This window comes from Scleropages formosus, chromosome 4, assembly GCF_900964775.1.
Source record: "Scleropages formosus chromosome 4, fSclFor1.1, whole genome shotgun sequence".
Taxonomy (NCBI): domain Eukaryota; kingdom Metazoa; phylum Chordata; class Actinopteri; order Osteoglossiformes; family Osteoglossidae; genus Scleropages; species Scleropages formosus.
Window position 1 is genome coordinate 23,583,779 of NC_041809.1, and position 20,143 is coordinate 23,603,921.

General features: G+C 42.0%; 3 protein-coding genes across 4 annotated transcripts; 1 reads left to right on the forward strand and 2 right to left on the reverse strand.

Moving 5' to 3' along the window:
• Positions 1-1,189: 1,189 nt before the first annotated feature.
• mis18a (MIS18 kinetochore protein A) lies at positions 1,190-6,200 on the reverse strand. The gene is made up of 5 exons (XM_018755421.2): positions 5,027-6,200; positions 3,280-3,346; positions 3,054-3,176; positions 2,569-2,668; positions 1,190-1,636 (listed from the first exon to the last, which is right to left on the reverse strand). Exons 1-5 carry the CDS (start codon positions 5,250-5,252, stop codon positions 1,562-1,564), a joined length of 591 nt encoding a protein of 196 aa, XP_018610937.1. The 5' UTR covers positions 5,253-6,200; the 3' UTR covers positions 1,190-1,561.
• A 719-nt stretch (positions 6,201-6,919) lies between these two features.
• Positions 6,920-14,493, forward strand: eva1c (eva-1 homolog C (C. elegans)). Of its 2 annotated transcripts, XM_018755418.2 has the most exons (9): positions 6,920-10,536; positions 10,736-10,921; positions 11,169-11,371; positions 11,577-11,700; positions 11,842-11,994; positions 12,078-12,221; positions 13,157-13,234; positions 13,375-13,473; positions 13,987-14,493. In XM_018755418.2, the coding sequence occupies exons 1-9, from the start codon at positions 10,194-10,196 to the stop codon at positions 14,409-14,411; spliced, it is 1,755 nt and encodes a 584-aa protein (XP_018610934.1). In that variant the 5' UTR covers positions 6,920-10,193; the 3' UTR covers positions 14,412-14,493. The 2 variants fall into 2 exon arrangements, with proteins under 2 accessions (XP_018610934.1, XP_018610936.1); XM_018755420.2 differs by lacking the exon at positions 13,157-13,234.
• Positions 14,494-15,069: 576 nt separating this feature from the next.
• On the reverse strand, positions 15,070-19,934 carry cfap298 (cilia and flagella associated protein 298). Its single transcript, XM_018755182.2, has 8 exons — positions 19,847-19,934; positions 19,389-19,534; positions 18,228-18,395; positions 16,538-16,605; positions 16,253-16,411; positions 15,907-16,038; positions 15,541-15,636; positions 15,070-15,400 (listed from the first exon to the last, which is right to left on the reverse strand). The coding sequence occupies exons 2-8, from the start codon at positions 19,525-19,527 to the stop codon at positions 15,290-15,292; spliced, it is 873 nt and encodes a 290-aa protein (XP_018610698.1). The 5' UTR covers positions 19,528-19,534; positions 19,847-19,934; the 3' UTR covers positions 15,070-15,289.
• Between the last annotated feature and the right edge of the window lie 209 nt (positions 19,935-20,143).

A 20,143-nucleotide genomic window follows, 5' to 3' on the forward strand; every position in this document is an offset into this window, starting at 1 on the left:
CAATGACAACCATTCACACCATGACAACTAAAACTGAAAAATGCATCCATGTATCCATCCGTATTTTTATCTTTCAAAATATCTTTTTATTTAAAAAAAAAAAAAAAAAATCCGGCACACCATAGTAAACTGATTGGGTATTGGCATTTTACAAACACTCGATGTGTGTGGAGCTCACATGGAATTCCGTTAAGTGTCCTCACACTAACTGCGCCAAAAATAAGCTCTCTTTGAACCCCTGCTATATCGCTCGGTATTGCATCACCGCGACTAACTGAGACACGAGCGCTGCATTATTCATTTTTATTCACAAAAGCCCAGAGCTCCGCAATCGGCTGGTCCGTCTGCAAACCCGCCGCAATCGTTGCGCGTCTGGGCGTCATGATACCGTAGCCTCGTGAACAAAAATGCGCGATTTGTCAGCTAGTCGACCAACACACCTCAGGTACATTTAAATGTAAATATCTTAATGTTAAAGGTTAATGAATGTCGTGGGAATAATGCGAGAATGATGTCGGACTTGAGACGTTTTGTGAAGCGAATTGAATGGTCGTTGCTCTGTCTGCGTGGTCTGTTTGTGATTAATGGGGGTTTTAGTTAAATGCTTGTTTTCGCTGTGTACTGGACGGCAAAACAAACAAAAGTCGCAGACAACAAAGGCCACGCTGCTCGGTTGTTTTTGGGGCGGTTGATAGGAAAGGAGGGGTTCTGGGGGAACATGAGGCAAAGGATTAACGCTCGTTGAAGCGCGCTTGCAGCTGCTCTACTGCGCACGCGTGTTAACGCAGCTAGCCCGCCAGTCTGCCATTCCGTCAGCCAGCCAGCGTCCAGCGTCCGTGGCCAGTCTGACTGGCTGGTTGACTGCGTTAACACGCATGCGCAGTCGAGGAGCTGACCCGCTGACTGGCTGGCTAAAAGACGTGATGCTGTGGCAACAAGACTCGCGGAAGCACGTGCTCCTCGCTCCTCTCCTCTCGTGCCCTTAGATACAGCTCCCTGGTTGGTCTGCTACTCTGCCTCCAATATTTAAGATACCGTTGTTTTCGCACCTCACCCCCTCCATCTCGATGTTTGGGGTGAGACGTTTAGCTCAGGTTTTTACACAAAAAGAGGCCGTCAAGCCTGTTTTTTTTAATGTGTTGCTATCTCTCCCAGTGCTTTGTAAACAAATCACGCCACACGCTTCTGCCGCCTTTTCCAATCTTGTTGCAGAAGTCAGAAAATCTCCATGGTAGCATCAATACTGGTGTTCTGCAGGTTCAACAGCAAGTAAAATGTAGACAAAACATGTGTCTGCTTCACTGCAATTTCTTTACAAGGTGCAGAGTTTTCTGATTTCTACAAGACTAGAGATTACACACAAATAAGAAATGTAACACAAATATAAAAACAACAACAATTTGTAGCACTGATATATAAATATATATATGGTGTGGAAAAGAAACATTTCCTTCCCCAGAAAAGATTTACAAGATACAGGGTAAAACAAACCCCCATCTTACCAATTTTGCTAAATAAATTGAAGTTCAAAAGACAACCAGAACTGTAAGAGCTGTTCAGATCACTTTTCCTTGTCTTCAAGTTGGGCTTCGATCTCCATAAGCCTTTTTCCCATGGATACGGCCAGGGTTTTGATCTGTGGGACAAAGTGGCAGAGAAAGGAGGAACTCTGTTACGCTGCCTGTTGCTAAGTGAATATGGAAAATAACAAGAGGAGGAAAAAGACAGACAGCATTAAAAATTAACGATGCACTTTCTCAAATCGGCTTCAGAGAGTCAAAATACATGCCAAAGGGGACTGAGTAAAAAGCTGATCTGACATGTATTCATGAAATGTGTGTATCCGACCTGAATAAAGAGAACAAATTTTAGAGGGGAAAGACAGATTTTTAACTGCAGCTCTCATAGAATGACATTTATTTTTTTTTTTTTTAAAGTGACAATGGCCTTTCATTAATTAATCCCAAATGCAACACTTATTGTCAGTTTCACTGCACACTGCTGACATTTCATCAGCTATCACCAGAAAATAAAGTGGAACAAATTGAATGTTAAAATAATGACAGGTATAGATATCAGCTATGACTTCTTATACAACTAAACTCGTCTTTTCAGAAAGACCAAACAAGTCTATAGTGAATTCCTCAACGTCTCATCCTATTGTTCTAGGAATTTCATTCAAATAACAGCACATGGCCAGGAGAGCCACTGCCTTCACAATAGTGCCCTCTGCTGGCCGTTCATACAGCCCAACACCAGACACCTGTCTGCTCAAAAGAGACATGAACGTATGAGATGAGCTCTTGATGTTGGCCCATGTTTTCTTTGCTTTCTTTCTTTTCAATAAACCTGTGACTTATTCCCATGAAGGAAAGAAATAAGTAAGCACAAATGTGGAAAAACTACTAAGAAGGGAAAGAAGGGAAAATGCAAATAAGCCTTTATTCGATCATACTTCTAAAGTAATATTTTATGTATAATAAAATTTTATGTATAATATAGGGACAGACAGGTGGAAAATGGTTTTCTGAAAGAAACCAAGTGCAGAACTTAGTTAAATAGCTTTACCTGTTCCATTTGTAATTCCATAGCCTCTCTGTATTCCAAAGTGACAGGCTTTTCCTGGGCATTCAACAGCATTGTCTGTTCAGAGGAGCCAAGGACGTAACTAGAATGGAAGTCCATAGAAAAATCAAAACACAATCAGTCTTGAGTATTTCTACCAATATTTCATCATCAAGCACAATACAAGCACGGCACTACGAATGGCTTTCGGTTTTATGTCAAACTAAGACTGATCGGGAATGTTTTTTTAACTTTTAATGAAAAAGTGCATTTTAAAATATAGTCTTTTTATATTTAAACAAAGTTTTTTTTTTTTTTAAAAATCTATTCAGTCTATAGAAAACAAATTATCAGCAAACCCAAAAACCTAAGTAAAGCTCTTTGTCACAATACTGAGCTTTGTTAGAATACTAAAACTTAGAAACACCTGTAGTAAATGACTAGAACCCAGTTCAGTGTAACACCTTAACTGTCCATTTTCATATTACCAGTCAATACTTTCCACATTGAAGCAGAACAGGGAGCGCTTGTAGTCAAGGCTCTTGGGTGTAGATGTGTAAACTTGACCCAGCAGAGTAGAACAGCCCCGACAAGTAAGGTTTACAATCACGCTGCAAGAGGATGGAGGTTAACCAGTGGTGAGCAGAAGCACCAATGAGAACACAAATCAGAGATGAGGAACAAGGAGAGATCTGAAGAAAAGCAATCTCCTACCAGCCTAGTTCCACCTGTGTCCGAGAGAAGAGCGGTTCAGTGCCCACAACAACATTATCAGTTGTACCTGGAGAACAAGGATCCAAAGCAAAAACATTAAAAGCAGAATCTTGATTAAGGTACAATATTACATGAGAAATATTAATCATTACTTGGTTAAAAATTTGAAGTCTTTACCCACTCTAATAAGAAAAAATTAGTAGGGCCAGCAAGGAGCACAGTGTTTAAAGCCAGTGCATTGTATGTAACAGACTCCACTCCCACTATAGTACCCATGAATAAGGGTCTTACCCTAAATTACTCCAGGAAAAATACCTAAGTGTGTAAATAAGTAAATTATTTGTCATAACTAAGAACAAAAACACAACATTGTAATTTGCTTTTGAGAAAAGTGTCAGGTAAATTCAGATAAGTGTCAGGTAAACAGTGATAAAGCAATGCTTTCAAAAACTGATTTTCCTGAAACACAGAAGGAACTAGAAAGTCAATCAACTGCATTTTGAAGAAGAGACATTTATTTCCTATTTTTTCCATGAGCTAAGTACTATGGAGAAAAGTTCAGTCCCTGCAGGAATACCTATGTGGTAAGGAAAAATTTATCTGCAATTACCGGCACCCCTATTTAGATTCTTCTATGCTTTTTTAAAATTTCCCATTAAAACAGCTCAACTTTCATGTACTAACTTATGGTACTGCTTGAAAGTTTGTGAAACCTTTAGAATTCTTTATTTCTGCATAAATATGACCTCAGATGCAATCAGATTTTCACGCAAATCCTAAAACCAGATGGAGAACTCAAGTAAACAAATGAGACAAAAACATTACACCTGTTCATTTAGTTATTCCATAAAAGATCCAATGTTACATATCTGCGTGCAGCAAAAGTATGTGAACCTTTGCCTTGAATAACTGGTGTGACCCCCTTGTGCAACAACTGAAACCAAATGTTTCTGGTAACTGTTGATCAGTCCTGTACATTGGCTTGGTCTTGGAGGAATTTCACCCCATTCCTTCTTACAGAATAGCTTCGACTCAGGGATCTTGGTGGGCTTCCTCTCATGAACTGCCCACTTCGACGCTTCCACAACATTTCTACAGCATTAAGGTGAAGACTTGACCAGTGGGCGGCACAGGGGCACAGTGAGTAGCGCTGCTGTCTCACAGCACCTGGGTGGTGCGAGAGCACATGGGTTCGATCCCCTCTCAGGCTGCGTGGAGTTTGTGTGTTCTCCCTGTGTCTGTGTGGGTTTCCCCTGGGTGCTCTGGTTTCCTCCCACAGTCCAAAGACATGCTGTTCAGGTTCAACCATAGTGCGTGAGTATTCTGCTGCCAGTACATCTTTTTTTTCAGTATAACTCACCGGCTTTGCTGTTAAATTTTTTCTTGGCCTTCTTTTACCAAATTGTGTTTAACATGATAATAAACATCACTTTGCTGCAAAGAGCAGAACATGCAAGTTCTCAGATGATTGCTCCTGTGCAAGACTAAGTCTTTTCTGTCTTGTATTTGTTAGTAGACTCTGACAAACTAGCCAAAGGCGTCAGGCAAACTGATAACAACATTAGCCAACCCTGTTACAAATGCAAATCACAAGTACTGCTCCAACGTGTTATAGTGTTGTAAAGTCCTGTCAAGCAAGGTCACTGAGCACATCATCAAGTCGTGAAGGAGCGGATCGCTAGTCGCGCTGGTCGCTGAACGTACCTTTCTCCGGCGGACAGGGCACGAGCCGAGGAGCCGTACTTACGCGAGAGCAGGATCTGGTTGTGCTCCTCTTCACTTCCGGCCCAGGACAGCGAGTCTCCAACTGGCAGCCTGCAGGTTCCGCACTGGAACACTGCGGGCGCGTCGCTCTCACTCTCTCCGCTCACTTTGCAGTGGGAGCCGAAATGAGACAAGCTGGACTCGTCGTTCATCACGGTGTCCACCGTGTACGTCGTGTTTCCCAAACTGATCTTTCCAAGCCCCGCCATGGCTGCTGCGACAAAACATTCAAAAGGTTGCGCGGTTTCGAAAGCGGAAATACGTCAGAGCTCTGGATGCAAGGCGCGTGTGCCCTGCCAGAGGTTCAAATAAGCTAGCCGACAGAAATGAAATAAAATAAAATAATAATAAATTTAAAGGAAAATAATGAAAGATCTGCGCTCTACAGGCACCAATAACAGGGAATTTACACTACGGACGCATATGGTGATTTTCAGTGCAAAGAAAATATTTAATGAGTAATTTATTTACAAATATTCTCTTCGGGTCTTTTGCACTGAAAATCACAATTCATTGAATGCTCGCAAGATACTAAACTAAAATATGGAGACAAATAAGCCTACGTACGGGTCTTAACAGTAAATACCATGCAAATACGACCTACTAGGCTACGTATGGGCTATGGCGCGAACATAATTTTGTTAAAACTATAAATGTGGACTTTCCTAAACTTGAGCAAAGTTGTCAGAGGAAGACGCTGTGTTCATCTGCAATCGAAACGTACTTCTCTAGTTCTACATTATGCAGTGAAGATCTTTGAAATACTGACCCCCCCACTGGACTCGGTAAATGTGGTGGAGGTACCGCGTTTTCTGTTCCTCTTGTGCAATCTGTGTCGTACGCACACACGTATACGCACAGCGGTCACCATGACAAACTCATCGGATTATGAGTGGAAATATGAATATTACTACGATTACGTGGAACCGGTGATCGTCGACGAAAAGACGTTAAAGTTTAACAAGTGTAAGTGTCGCATTCAAATTTCAACAACAAGTCGGCTACTTTTTCCAAGCAGTTTCCGCGTGTGTTCGAGCGGATGAGTAATTTGTGTGTCTTTTTTTCCCCCTCCAGATTCTATCGTCATAATATTTTGGATCGGTATGGCCGCGTTTGTGGTTTTTCTTTTCCTCTGTTTGTTGCACTTGTCCCGTTCGGGAAATCAAGCTACTCCCTGTAAGTGAATTACATGATGATGTGTAATATAATAATGTCCCATCTGTGTTCCGTTTTCCTCCCGTTTTCACCTTTAACTTCGTCCCTATTTTTGTCAGTTTTGTTTTTTTCTAACTTGTCTAATAATTTTTAATCCGTCGTCTGCTTACTTTGGTAAATGTTAAACTGAGAGAAGAAAACTGGTAGGGAACTAGTGAACGTCACAATGACTCAGAGTAAACAGTTAAAATGACTGCTGGCTCTGATGATTTGGAGGGCAATGATCCCCTAAGTAAACAAATATATAATATCAAAATACTATTTCACCAGGAAACGGAGTAATGGAATGTTTTTCTTGTGTAGGGGCCCCAGGTCTGAGACGACAGAGCCGCCCTAGAGCACACAGATCACAGACTGTCCTGCCAACACACAAATAAGCGCTTCATGTGATTTCACTAGCTGACAAAGCAGGGCAGAAGATCATCTTCACATCCAAGAGCAAGAACCCTCGGAAGAGGTGAAGATGATCGAGATACTAAATAGCCCTGGACACAGGAAGGTCCCCGTGACCTGTCCTGTTGCAGCACACCAGATCCACTATTTACATTTACATTTATTCATTTATATTAGCAGATGCTTTTCTCCAAAGCAACATACATCAAAGAGAAAATACAATTTGTGCATTACATTAGAAGAAAGAGAGATAGTTGCAGACGTGTGATTCTTCAGTAAACTTAGTTTGTTTCTTTCCACTATACGCACTGATGTTCATTGCACGAGTACGTGCATAAAACTCACGATAGACGATTCCTGGTCACCTTCCTACAATTTTTTTTTTTTAGGTACACAAATATTTACATACAGTAAGTACATATTCTCTTTGCATTCAAGAACACATTCTTAGAATAGGCACACACTAATGAAAATTACGTCTTTAGGCCTATTATAACAAAATGTTAAGCACTTAAATGTCCAGATTTAAGCCTGAAATTCCACACAAAATAAAAATTCAAAATGCATAACTATGTATTGGTATTTTGAAATCCAAGGCATTTAAATATGACATATATGAATAAGGTACTGCACTTCATCCAACACAAATACACACATTAGGATTATCTCTGAGATCCTTTCCACAATTATGTAGCATGATTAGACTGATTATAAACTTAGTCGTTGACAATGCACAAACGAGTAACATTTGTTATTGAAAACATGGTGAAAGGAGTCTCTAAAAAGACAGGGATTAATGTCTGTGTATCACTGTTTTTTAGTGGCATATCGTATGTGCTCTGATACACACACAAACTGTCTTTAGTAATTCTCTCTTTTGACCTCCAATGGTTCAAGCTCTGTCAAAATTTATTTCCAGTCAATTCATCATTAACATAATTCAGGAAAGTGTTCATATATTTATTGCTTAAATAACATTTTAGAGTTTGATAATCCCTCAGAAAGTAAATAATTTTATGCTTGAGTGAGTAAACTTGGGCTGTGCTTGAGTCACATTTTTAGTCAATCTAATATGTACTCTGCAAACACAAGAATGTTGAGCTACCGTAAATGAAGCTTTAAGAAACTTGGACTGCTGAAACATTTGTTCATGTATAGAAAGAGCTCACTGGTTTCCTTCCAACCACCCGTGCAATTCAGGTCACGATGTGGAACATCAGTGAGCTCATAAAGGGCTTTAGTCACAAGGGTGCCTGAAGAGAGACATCCAGGTCTCAAGTGTGTGACGGTGACTGTTATGTAAGAGGTGGGGATATTACAGTAACTGGGGATTACTTGTGTTCGAGTGAAAATGCTGTGTCGGGGCTAATGGGAAAATCTACGTATGTGTTCTGTGTAACCTTAGTGACCAGGGCAACATTCAGCTTCCGTCATCGGAATGTAACCTAAATAAACAACAGGCATAACGCACAAAAGTAGGTTCAGGGGACAAGTGTCTGTGAAGAGTTGAATTCTCAGAAGGTCACCTGGTCTTAGCTATATTCAAACTACATGCAGCATAGCAGTATTTTTGAGTATTTATAGTACCAACTCTTTCTCCTTTAAGTGTACAATACAACTTATAAACTCTTTAAAGTAGTGTGAAATTGTTTCACACTTGTAAAAAGTAGTTTGAAAGCCTAATAATGGTAGCAAATTGGCTCAGAACACGTTGATATAAAAACCAAAAACACACTGAAAAAAACATTTTTTATAAGGCCCAAATATACATTTTTGGCACATAGTCTAGTGGAGTAAAGGAATCTTCACCGCAAAAACTACACTTAAAATGTATATATCTTTTTCTTTTGAAAACAAAACAGGAATTTCCAAACAAGTTGCAACTGAGCTGCTGTTTTCCTTTAATAGAGTACCACATCCATTCCACACAACTTAAGTCAATAACTTCCAGTAAAACAGAATGTGACAAGATTTAAGATGGGTAAAAATGCTAAATGTTGTCAATACATATCTATTATCAAAATTTAGCAGCATTAGTTGTTGAGCAAGGGAAAATGGGCTGCTTCTGTGTAATTGAACCTCAACACTCTCCATTGCTCCAACATAAACTTGTATCTCGTCATGCTCAAGGACTCTGGAAAGTGACCCCAGTGGTGACACACTCAAGGCCAAACAGTCCTCCTTGAACACACTGATAACTTTAATTTTAGAATAACAAACACATACAATACCATTAACATGAACATCCATTAAATGAATGGCAGTTAGTAAGCAATGCTGCACAACATGTTGGATATAACAAAGTGGGCATATTATTGCTAACATTTTTTGACATCCAAACACTTTTCAAGGGTACGCTCCATGGAACAGCTACATTATATCAACTATAAGTCCCTGTTTCTTTACAGCAAACATTTTCTGTCTAATATAATACAAGTTAACTTTGTCAGATTTCACTAAAATTTGTTTTGCATCATAGCAGTTCTATACTTCAGGGCAATGGTATACAGTATTACACATCAAGGGCAAACAAGGATATGAGAGAAAAAGAAAAAAATAAGTAGATGAATAGATAGCGACAGATAGATGCGCATAACTCATATGTGCATTGATTCTTTGACATGACCGTTGGACAAATATATTTACAGTAAACCCAACTTGATCAGGCAAGGGTTAATAAATGACATCATTCACAAATGAAGCGCGACAGCACTCTAGCGCCACCTGTACGTATTCGTTGCACCTTGCAGCTCAGCTCACAGAAATGGGCCACGGAAGGGCAGCAGTGAGCTGAGATTTCCATTAAAAGATGCGTCAGTCGAGTCTTTTCGAATTTTAAAAGACGAACGGCTTGCACTTGTTTTCAGAAATAATACTTTTAATGACTTCAGCAAGTAGAATGTATTACAGACGTGCGTAGTTTTAGCCTATGCTTTACATTCATAGAGTGCTAATTTCAGCCGACTTTCGGAAACGGCCGTTTTGAGCCAAGCTGCCAGAGTTACCTGTTGATTTACACCCGAAACATCATCTTAGGTGACTTCCCACCCCCAAAATTACCCCAATTAAACTATCAAGTTGTGAGACAGCGAAATCAAACAGGACTGGAGTTCCCCATTCTTGATCGGGAAAGACAAAGACTCCCTGACGAGCATTACAGTACACAAATATTTCAAATACCATTGAGGGATAATCGCCGTGTCTCGTCACCAAACCTCACAGAAAATAAAGAAGTCGGCAATTTAGTTTCCTAACAGACAAAGTCCGCAACTTTACTCCCGATACAAGTGGGTTTAAACGGTTAATTGTACAAGTTATAGTCGCCTCAGCGTCCGAGCGAGTCCAGTCGGTCCCGGTGGCGCGCAGCCTTTCGGAGCGGGATTTTTACCGCGCAGACTCGAGCCGCTGGAACGGGTAAGAGTGTATACAGCACCTGTTCTCGCCTAAATTTTCTACACTTATTTCTGTAAAGCCCGCTACATAATGTGAAAGTTTAATATAATGTCTAAACGAGACGAAAGGGCAGTTCCCAGAGTTCGATAATGATCTGCCACACCCCCTGGCCCTGCTTGGGAGTCGCCAGGACTCCCGCACCGCGGACACGCACTGACACACACACGGACAGGTACAGGTGGAGTGTACGTAACCTCGAGGCGGGCCGCGGACGCGGCTCCTTCGGTCTGGCCGTCCGGACCTGTTGCGCATGTTTTCTTGGAGTAGCTGGACGGTTCCCAGCGCGCGGAGGAACGGGCGGCACGCGCTGCCCCGCCTCCTCTCTCCCGCATTTCCATCATGACTTCGTGCGGACGGGCGGTTCGACTCAGTTTGAGGCTCCGGACCGCATCACTTCGAAGCGGTTCTGCCAGCTGCGCCACAACTTGTCAGGTATTGTGTATACTAAATATTAATAACAGTACTCGGTGGAGTTGTACACAAATAAGGGGGAGGTGGGGCGGTGTGCTTGGATACTGCGCCTGCCCTGCGCTTTACAAAATAACGTTAATAATTACGCATTGAAACGGAGACGTCGGCAGGTGCAGATGGCGTTCAACTTTTTTGAACTTATTTTTTATTTTTTTTTTAGTTGTAGGGCTTCACTGCTTGGTGCGGCGTCTCCGGAGAACGGGACCATCCCGAACATGGTCGCAGACACTCTCCATGCCAGCCATGACCCGCTCCGCGTCCCACAAACAGAGGTCGCTTCTTAATATTTTGTGCCACATCCTTTTTCTGTGGACCAAAGAGATGGCTGGTCTTGCGGACTTCTCAAGTGAGTGTGAGCAATCAATGCACCTTCCACGTGCTGCTGTTGCTGCTGCCGACCGACCGACCGATCGATCGATCTATCGATCGATTGACTGATCAGTGATCTTGTCGATTAACTACAGGCCAGCTACTTCGGGTCATGTTATGTTTGATTAATACTCATCGGTGTCTTTAAGGGTAAGAATAAGACTCAAAGCTGTTTTTAGCTCTCGGTGCCTTTCACTTGCACCTTCCATTCCCCCTTCTGTAAGATTACCTGCTGAGGATCATCAGGAGCCACTCAGCTCAGGTGTGTGACGGAGGACAGTTGCACCTGCAGTGCCCACGACATTCTTCCATCTCGGTGCATTCCGCCTTTTACGGCCACTCCGGGGCGCCGCGATGCTCCGGGGCCTTGTGGCTCCCTGAAGACAGAGCGAGAAATGGAACCTGCTCCTCGGCCGCAGCCCTACAGGTGGCCTGTGGCAGTCGTGTCTGTGTGTACGCTGTAGCTCTGAGTCTGAGGGTAAAGCGCGGTCGGGTGGTGGAACAGCCTTCATTTTGCTGTCATCATCCATTGTCTTTGTAGTAGTGATGTGTAATAATATGGCGGGCTGTTCTTATTCAGCGTAGTTTCCCCTCATTATTATATTCAGCAGTTTCCTGTCTGTTATTTCCAGAAGGTCCTCTCAGAATGTCAGGGACACCGGGATTGCCGAGTCCCGGTCAACCATAAGGTCTTTGGAAAGGACCCGTGTCCCGGTATTCACAAGAACCTTTGGGTGTCATACAAATGCAAGCCCAGTGAGTAACGCTGTATTCCGCAAGTATATCCTTCATTGCGGGTCCTCGCGTGTGTGACCACGGTAGGCTGGAAGGGTGAATGTACTTGGTGTGTCATCTCAGCGGCAGCTATGACGTGACTGGTGATCGCCCTCATTTTAGCGGAGCACAAGAAGAAGGTGGGGTGTGAGGGAGAAAATGTGGTCCTGCGCTGCAAGAGCCCTCGGCTGCTCAACATCTATTCAGCTGTGTACGGCAGACTGCTGGGTGATGAGGATGTGTGCATTTCACGGGATGGAATACTGCCTCCCTTTGGTGAGTTGTCATCTCCATCTGCGTAGCGAATGATAACATTGAGGTTGCTAACACACTTTGTGTCTGCCCCTCGAACCTTTTAGAGTGTTCCTACTATGGAGCAGTGGAGCTGGTGACCAAGGCCTGCTATGGCAGACAGAGGTGTGTCATTGCGGTTAATGATCACAACTTCAGAGACCCCTGCTCCCCAGGGACAAGGAAGTATCTCACCATCCTCTATGCATGTGGTATGAATCTTTTTACTTTACATAACAAGTAAGGCTTTCATTGAGAAGTGATACACATATGTTCGAAATATGCATTTCGTATATGCAGTAGCTCCTAGTATTTTCTCAGATATTTCTAAAGATCACCGTGCAATTTCTAGTAACACTTTGATGCAACTAGCAGCACTGGTGTCTGCCAGGCACTGGACTGTGGGTTCAAATCCACCTCAGTCTGTGCGGTGTTTACATGTTCACCCTATAATTTTGTGGGTTTTCTCTCGTTTTCTCCCGCAGCCCAAGGAAGTGTTTCAGCGGGATTGATAACTCTAAATGGCACGTAGTTTGTGTCTGTGAATGAATGTGTGTGTGCTGTTGCTTCGCAATGGACTTGTTGTCCAGAGTATCCCTTCCCTCATGTTCTGTGCTTCTGAATTAAACTCTAGACCACCTTGATTCTCTTCTGCCCAAGTGATTACTGACAATAGAGGGGAACTATTCTCAGTATCCCAATTATTTGAGGGCTTCTGATTTTAACATGTCAAAAAACAACTCTAAGAAGTTCTCTACTTAGTTTGTGTGACTTACTGAAGATGAAACTGTAGTACAAGACCTACTTTCTCTTTCACAAACTTTTCTACCCTTATTGTGGAACTTCCTATGATTGATCTAAATATCAAGCTATTGCAACAACTTCCTAGGGTTAATAATGTCATACTGTTCCATGTTTACAGGAGTTCTGAATGGTTAACGTAATATATTTACTTTAGCTTGGGGTTAAATATTGGCCTGTTTCTGATAACTGCTTTTGACAATTATTTTTTTCCAGGGTTCTTTCCTTCCTTATTAAGTTATCCAGCGTAACAAGGGAAAATACAAGTGAATTTGTCATCACCTATTTCGGTGCAGCGATGTTACAATAGTAGATTACATACTTAATGCCTTTATTCTGTGTGCAGTGCCTCTGGTCTTGTTGAAAGAGGCTGATCCCAGTTTAGTGAGCCCTACAACAATTCCCATGTTGAAAACTGAGCGAGGTAATTATCCTCTTTTATGTATGACAGTTACAACCAGTACGTACATCTAATGGTATGAAAGCAAAATGAAATGTTAATGTTTATATAATCACTGTAAAAAGCTGAGCTTTACTGAGAGTTTTTTTCTTTCTTCAATCTAGTTGTTCCTGTAGGATCAGTTCCTTATCCAAAGGGGACCAAACTGCCAGAGAGTAATGGGATTGTGAGCAACTCGCTGACTCTGTATGCTTACATAAAAGGTATTTTTTGTATACCCATCTGCACTTCTTGATGTTCAGTAAATTCTGATTAAATAGATGCCTTGCTCTCTTGGTGTCCAGTACCTCAATGAATAAACATTCTAGAGGTAAACATTTACATTTATTCATTTAGCAGATGCTTTTCTCCAAAGTGACTTCCAGGGCACCGTGTGTAATAGTATTTAGCTCACACCTTTTCAGCCAAGGTGACTTATGTTAGATACACTATGTACAGTGAGACCTGTTGAAACTCTCTCTCTCACACACACACAAACTGAAAATTTAGACATTTCACTTGAAAACATGTCTCTGGCCTGTGGGAGAAAACCTACACAAACATGCAGACTCCACAACAGCTGAGCAGGGATCGAACCAGCACGAGAACAACGCACCTTGTTGTTGTGCCATCGTGCCCAAACTAACAGGAATAGCACATTGTCATTGAATTCAGCTTTAATTGGCTTGTAAGGACTGATGCATGTTTTTTTTTTTTTCTTCTTCCCCCCTCCACAGCACACCCCGAGCTGACTGCATTGTTGTTCGTGTCCAGTGTGTGTGTTGGGCTACTTTGTGCCCTCTTGGCACTGTCTGTGAAGGTGTCATGTGGCAGGACAACCTCACGGTGCTGGAACAGATGGGACCCCACAAGACAGGCAACAGGATGGAGGAGTGGGTGTGACATGGATGACGACAGCTCGGAGCTGAGTAGCTCGCTACTCTTGGGTGACGAGGGAAAGGAAGGGTGCTGTGGGGAGTCTATGGTGCCAGGAACCAGTGCTGCAGAAGCTGCTGAGCTGGCAGAGAGGATTGAGAGGAGGGAACAAGTCATTCAGGAGATCTGGATGAATGCTTATCTCAATGGCACCTCTCAGACTTGGTCCATGTCACCTAGCAGCATGGCTCACTGTCCGCTGGACACCATTTCATTTAGCTATTAACTTTGCTTTGGTGGCAGGCACTACTCAAGGACTTATTTAACTTTCACATCGGCTGTAGGGTGGATAAAATAAACGTGATTATTTCAATCATTGAGCGATTGATGTGCTTGATTCCCTTCAAGACTTTCACTGAAGAGGCAATTTGTTTGGGGCAAGAATAACTCTAAATCTGCCTATAATATGAGGACCAATCCACATATATAGTTAAGGATTAGGTCCTGAATAGATTTCTCTACCATGCATTTCTGATATTTACTGGTTCTGATAACAGCAAAGAAACTCCAACCAGGTCTTTGAACAGGATTTCAGCTATTTCATTTTCCTTACAAGAAGCACTTCAGCCACACCTTAATTCTTCCCCTGCCTTCAGGGAGACTTTAGTCAGGAAGTTAAGCCCTTGCGTTTTGAAATGCTTCCATGGTGAATTCTCTAACTTCCTCCCCCTGGCCTTGAGATCCTCCTGTGGCACACGGGTATCCGGCCTGAGAATGATATCGGGTTCCTCCATGGCCCAGCCTGGCTGCATAGGGACAATGAAAGGAAAAGTGTCACGTCATCCTACGACCAAAAGCTGAGTGGAAAACTAGCCCACCCTCCCCCCGGACTGGTTGGAGCACCCGCAGTTGCACTACTAGCGACTCAAGATAATGCCACAGTCCACACTTTTACAAAAGTTTTATTATATACATATGCCACAGACAGCATAAAACACACAAGAGAAAAATGAACATCAAACAAAAATGGAGGACTAATGGGAAATGGGGAACAAATGGCTAAGCCTTTGATATTTCCCTAATCTATGGGTAAGACTATGAGCAGGACAGCCCTCAAACCCAAGGAACAGCAGCATGGTGAGCAACATTCAGTTTCTGACAGATTCATCTGGGACCCCATTTGATATTGGTGAGGCCCTGGAACTGCCTCTTAAGTGCCTGCCTGTCTGCCCATTCAGACTGCAGGTGCGAGTCATCTTCTGCTTCTTCCAGTTTCTGGAAACCAAACAAACAAATGTCAATAATGATTAAGAGCCAGAGGATTTGTTGAAAGTGTACAAAAACACTAGACTGCATTAAACCAAGGGAAAATGAAAGTACAATGTCACCAACAGAGAAAGAAAGTGCATCACAACCTTGAGCTCCTCCTGGCGCCTATAGTAATGCATCATCATCTGTTTCTGTTCATCAGCACTAATGAGGGGTTCACGGGCTGGCGCACCTTGGCCCCGCTGCAGAAAGGACAACAGACTGTCAAAGAGGGCCCTGATGACCCAGGTTAAAATGGCATAAAAAAGCAACAGGTGTTAACATATAATAAATGTACATCAATGACTAGATGAATACAATGCTGCTTGATACATAACCTAATTTTTGTCATGTTTATGGGGAATGAAGTTTTTTAAAATTAAGGAACAAGTCAAATTTATTCAGTTTTACATGCAAAAGTCACATTACGTATGAAGTAGTCAATGTGCATTTTTGCGTGTAGCACTACATACTTTCTGAATCTTGACGACAATCTTGGTCTTCTCGTTCTTCCCAACATAGTCCTGCAGCTTCTTACCCCTCTGCATCTCTTTTGCTGCCCACCACAACTGGGCATCCTCAACTGGAATCACCTGCAGGGATGCCTAGGGAACCACAGTCCAGGAGAAAAACAGAACAGGGTAAAGGAACTGGAGACAATTATGGCTCAATGGGCATGGTGGACACTGTCTGCTGTTGCAGCTTCAGCACTAATTTGTAGACCAGAGGATTCTGGGTTTCAGTACTGCTCCTGTACTGGATATCACAACAATAATCATCTCGCAGCCAGGGTCACAGTTTAACATGCTGCTTGTGTACCTGTGTTCCTGAAAGATCTTCCTGGTTTTCAAACTCCATCCTAATTGGATCGTGAGGAGGCAGACCCATAGGGTAAACGATCATGACGGCCCCTCGGAGCAGGTTTATGGCCTCATTTACCATCTCCATAGTAACACACACATTGGCCTGTGCTTGTTTCTAAAAAACACAATGGGAGACACATATTGAAAATTAAAAACAGCTGCTGCAAATACAGCAGTATAAGCAGCACATCGAAATAAAACTAAATACTAACTGCCTGTATTAATCTTCCAAAACACGTACCTTGGAAACTAGAGCTTTAGCCTCTTCCACTGTTTTCTTTAACACTTCCTTCATTTTTTCATTTGGAGCTGGTTATGAAGAAAAAAAAATGCAGTTATATTTTTTGTCACCCTAGCACCTAGCCTAATCAAGAGGACACTGCAAAAGGAAGTGAAATCAACCATCATACAATAGGTTACCGCACAAAAAAAAAAAGAAAACAGAAAAAAAACAGAATGACTTATAAAAACATACATTATAGCAGTTGACAGTTCATAGAGTTGACTTATTATTCACTACAATAATATTTTGATGCTTATGTATTTTTTATTCTGTATAAAATAAAAATATGTAAATTCTATAGAAATTTTATTTTGTATTATGGCTAACATCGCTTTACTTTTGATGTCAGAAATTAAATTCTATGCATTTATATTCGCAGAAAATTATGACCCACAAAGCTGTCAATCTCAGGAAATCCAATAAACCTGACTAAGGTAAATATAAATAAATAGCAAATTCTTGCCACAGTCATACAGGATGTCATTTTACTTAGTGATTTATCCATTTATAGCTTTTGGGAAATTTTACTGGAGCAATTCAGGTGAAGCAACATACTCAAAAGTACAGCATGAGCAAAGATTTGAACCTGGGACTTGAGTCCCTATAGAAACAAACTATAAATATCAAATGATGAATTCAGTTATTGAAATCATATCCTCATCTATTATTATACAGATATGCATATAAACAGAAAATAAAGCCTTAATAACAGAGCCAAGGCTTTATGCTAGCATACTCACTAAAGGCACAGTGTCTACATGCTTTGCAGAGGGAAAGACCAAGGCATCTTGTGAACTTTAATAAGTAATGAATAGAATAATCATCATGCAGTACTGATCCCCGTGAGGAAATTCACTCAGGTTGCCGCTGATACAGCATCAAATACATGTCTTTGGACTGTGGAAACCCAAGCAAACACAAGGGGAACATGAAAACTCCACACACACTGAGCAAGAATCAAACTTGTATTCTTTCAAGCTGTCCAGGTGCTCTGAGACTGCAGCACAATCCACTACACTACTGTACCTGATATAAACATTTGTGGGCCAATTATTATTTGTTTAATAATTGACAGCCTTGTATTCAGCTACTCATGTAATGTCCACTGGTTCATACTGTGGTATGTGACAAATTGACTGTACTCCAAAATCACGTGTCAGCATCCAACCTCCTGTTGATGTAATGCACTCTTTCTGTTGTTCTCGCAGACGTACGCCGCCTTGGCGAAAAGCTTCTACTAAACTAATAAATGTAAATTATCAAAATTTTTCAGTCCAGAATGCCTCAAGCCCTATGCTTCCTTGGACAGACTCCCGACCCTGCACTGGTAGCACATGAATGAATGAATAAAAATATAATGTTAAGACAAGACAGACATAATATGTTACAAAGCTTGCAAAACATGTTGGAGTTATTACTATGCATAAACAAGTTATTTTGCCATTTTAATAAACTTTTGATTACATTTTTTGTCCAGGAACTATTCATTTTTCCAATTTCTTCCAAGAAATAATGGATTTGCCTGACAGTGATTTCAGGCAACCAATGAAACCCGGTAACTTCAGGAGGGGTGTCTCCCTCTTTCTCACTCTCTCTCTGCCTGTCTCTTGTCTCTGTCTAGGGCCCTCTCCGTGTCTGCATGTCTCACCATGGCCGTTCCTCCGCCCGATCTCATCCCTCCTGAACTGGGCCCCACCGCTCGGGACACACTGCTCCTCCCACTCGTCGTGGAGCTTGAGCTCGTGGATCTGCTCTTCCGTCAGTCCCTGCATGTTCGGGGGGAGGGTTATCCCGTGCTCGGCAAGCTCTTGAATCTCTGTCGAATATGGAGTAAAGCAAAACGCAATTCACAAGCGGCAGAGAAAAACCCACAACGTACTTCGCAGGCTGATGTAATGTTTCTATTAAAGCTGAACATGAAAACTTATGGATATCCAGTCCCTGCTATACCCTGCAGAGCTATAGTGTGCTGTTTTGCAGATACCGCCAAGATCTGCAGAGAGGTGCATTCCAACTTGAAATCAAGTGATATACAAATATAATAAATATATCACAATATGTGGTTTTTATTGATTAGGGCTTTAAAGGGGATTTTTTGTAGAAAGTACCATACAGCACATATGTTCAGTACTGCACGTGTTTTCTTGTCTCCTTTTACTGCATCCATGAAGCAGCATCCCACAGTTTACCGACATAAAGCTACTTATTATTATATCCGCAAAAAAGTGAGTAAGGGATGAAAATTCAAGTTATGGAATATAACAAAATCACAAAGAAGAGGAAAGAAGAACTATGACCGAGATGCGTTATTCGTTCCCACGGAAAATCAGTTCCCTCTTTGACTTTGCTACTAGTACTACTGTCTGCCGGGTGTTCTTTTTTTGCATAAAATGTGGTTTTACGCAGTACGGCACAGATTTTTCTATAAATATTATATTTTAAATATCCCTCAAGGCACGCGGCAGGTCGACACGACAGGCAAACAGAATGTAAAAAGCGCCAGAAAAACACGAAACGCTCAGTAAAACTAAAAAGGCTCCATCGGGAGATCATAATTATTATATAATAAATTCAGTTTCTCATCGGCCCAGACAGAGCAGAGGTTTTCCAGTGTTTCTTCTGGCAAAACAAACCCACAGTCTAGTGACTAGATTTGCGCAGCCGACACGATAATTCGATTCTTTCCTCTTCAGCTTGCTGCAAAATTACAATAATCGCGAACAACATTCCATTCGCTTCACCACTAAGCACACATCATAAACACTGCAATTTATTTATAGAGAGGAGCATTCCATTCGCACAGCCTTACCGGAGCAAATCCTGTCCACTTTCAGTCTTCCATTATAAATATCTGCCACTTGGTGGATAAGCGCGTCCAGCGACACATCCACCGCGCTGTCGAACACAAACTGACTCTCGTCGCCTCGCTTCACGTGCAGCCGCACCATCCCTGCACTGTAAAGTCAGCCCAACACTGAATCATGTATTGTATGCGTGCACTAACACTCGGCGACTGGCATATACCTTAACACAAGTGAAATTACGTGCAAACGTTGCACAGCAACGGTGTTCGCTGTGTTTGGAGCCCGTTGCCATAGTTACAGATGTGAAGCGAGCCGCAGAAGGTTCTAGTAAACTAGGATATGCGTTCATCACGCAGCACAGAGATGATCGTGGCAAGGTAACAATGAATGACGGCCCATAATGTCTCAGCCTTCGTGGTGGTGTATTAGCAACTCTGAAAAATTAAGATGTGAGAGAACTTACTTCTCAAGTTATTACCGAAAGGTACAATTTCTTCTGTTCGAGTGTTTCACCTTAACCAGATGCCCGAGTCAGGCCTCAGGCCTGGGAAAGAAGTACTTCCGGTTTATTATCGTCATGCGCTACCGTATAATAAGTAAAAAACGTGACCAGAAATTTGGTTTCCTTACGTACAACCGTGCTTTTATTACGGTCTCCCAACGGCTCCAGAGGCGCCAAACATGATTGTTTTATTCTCTTTTTCTTAATGAAGACAGACAATCCCAGTTCTAAAGTAACTGTTTAATAAACTTCAAACAC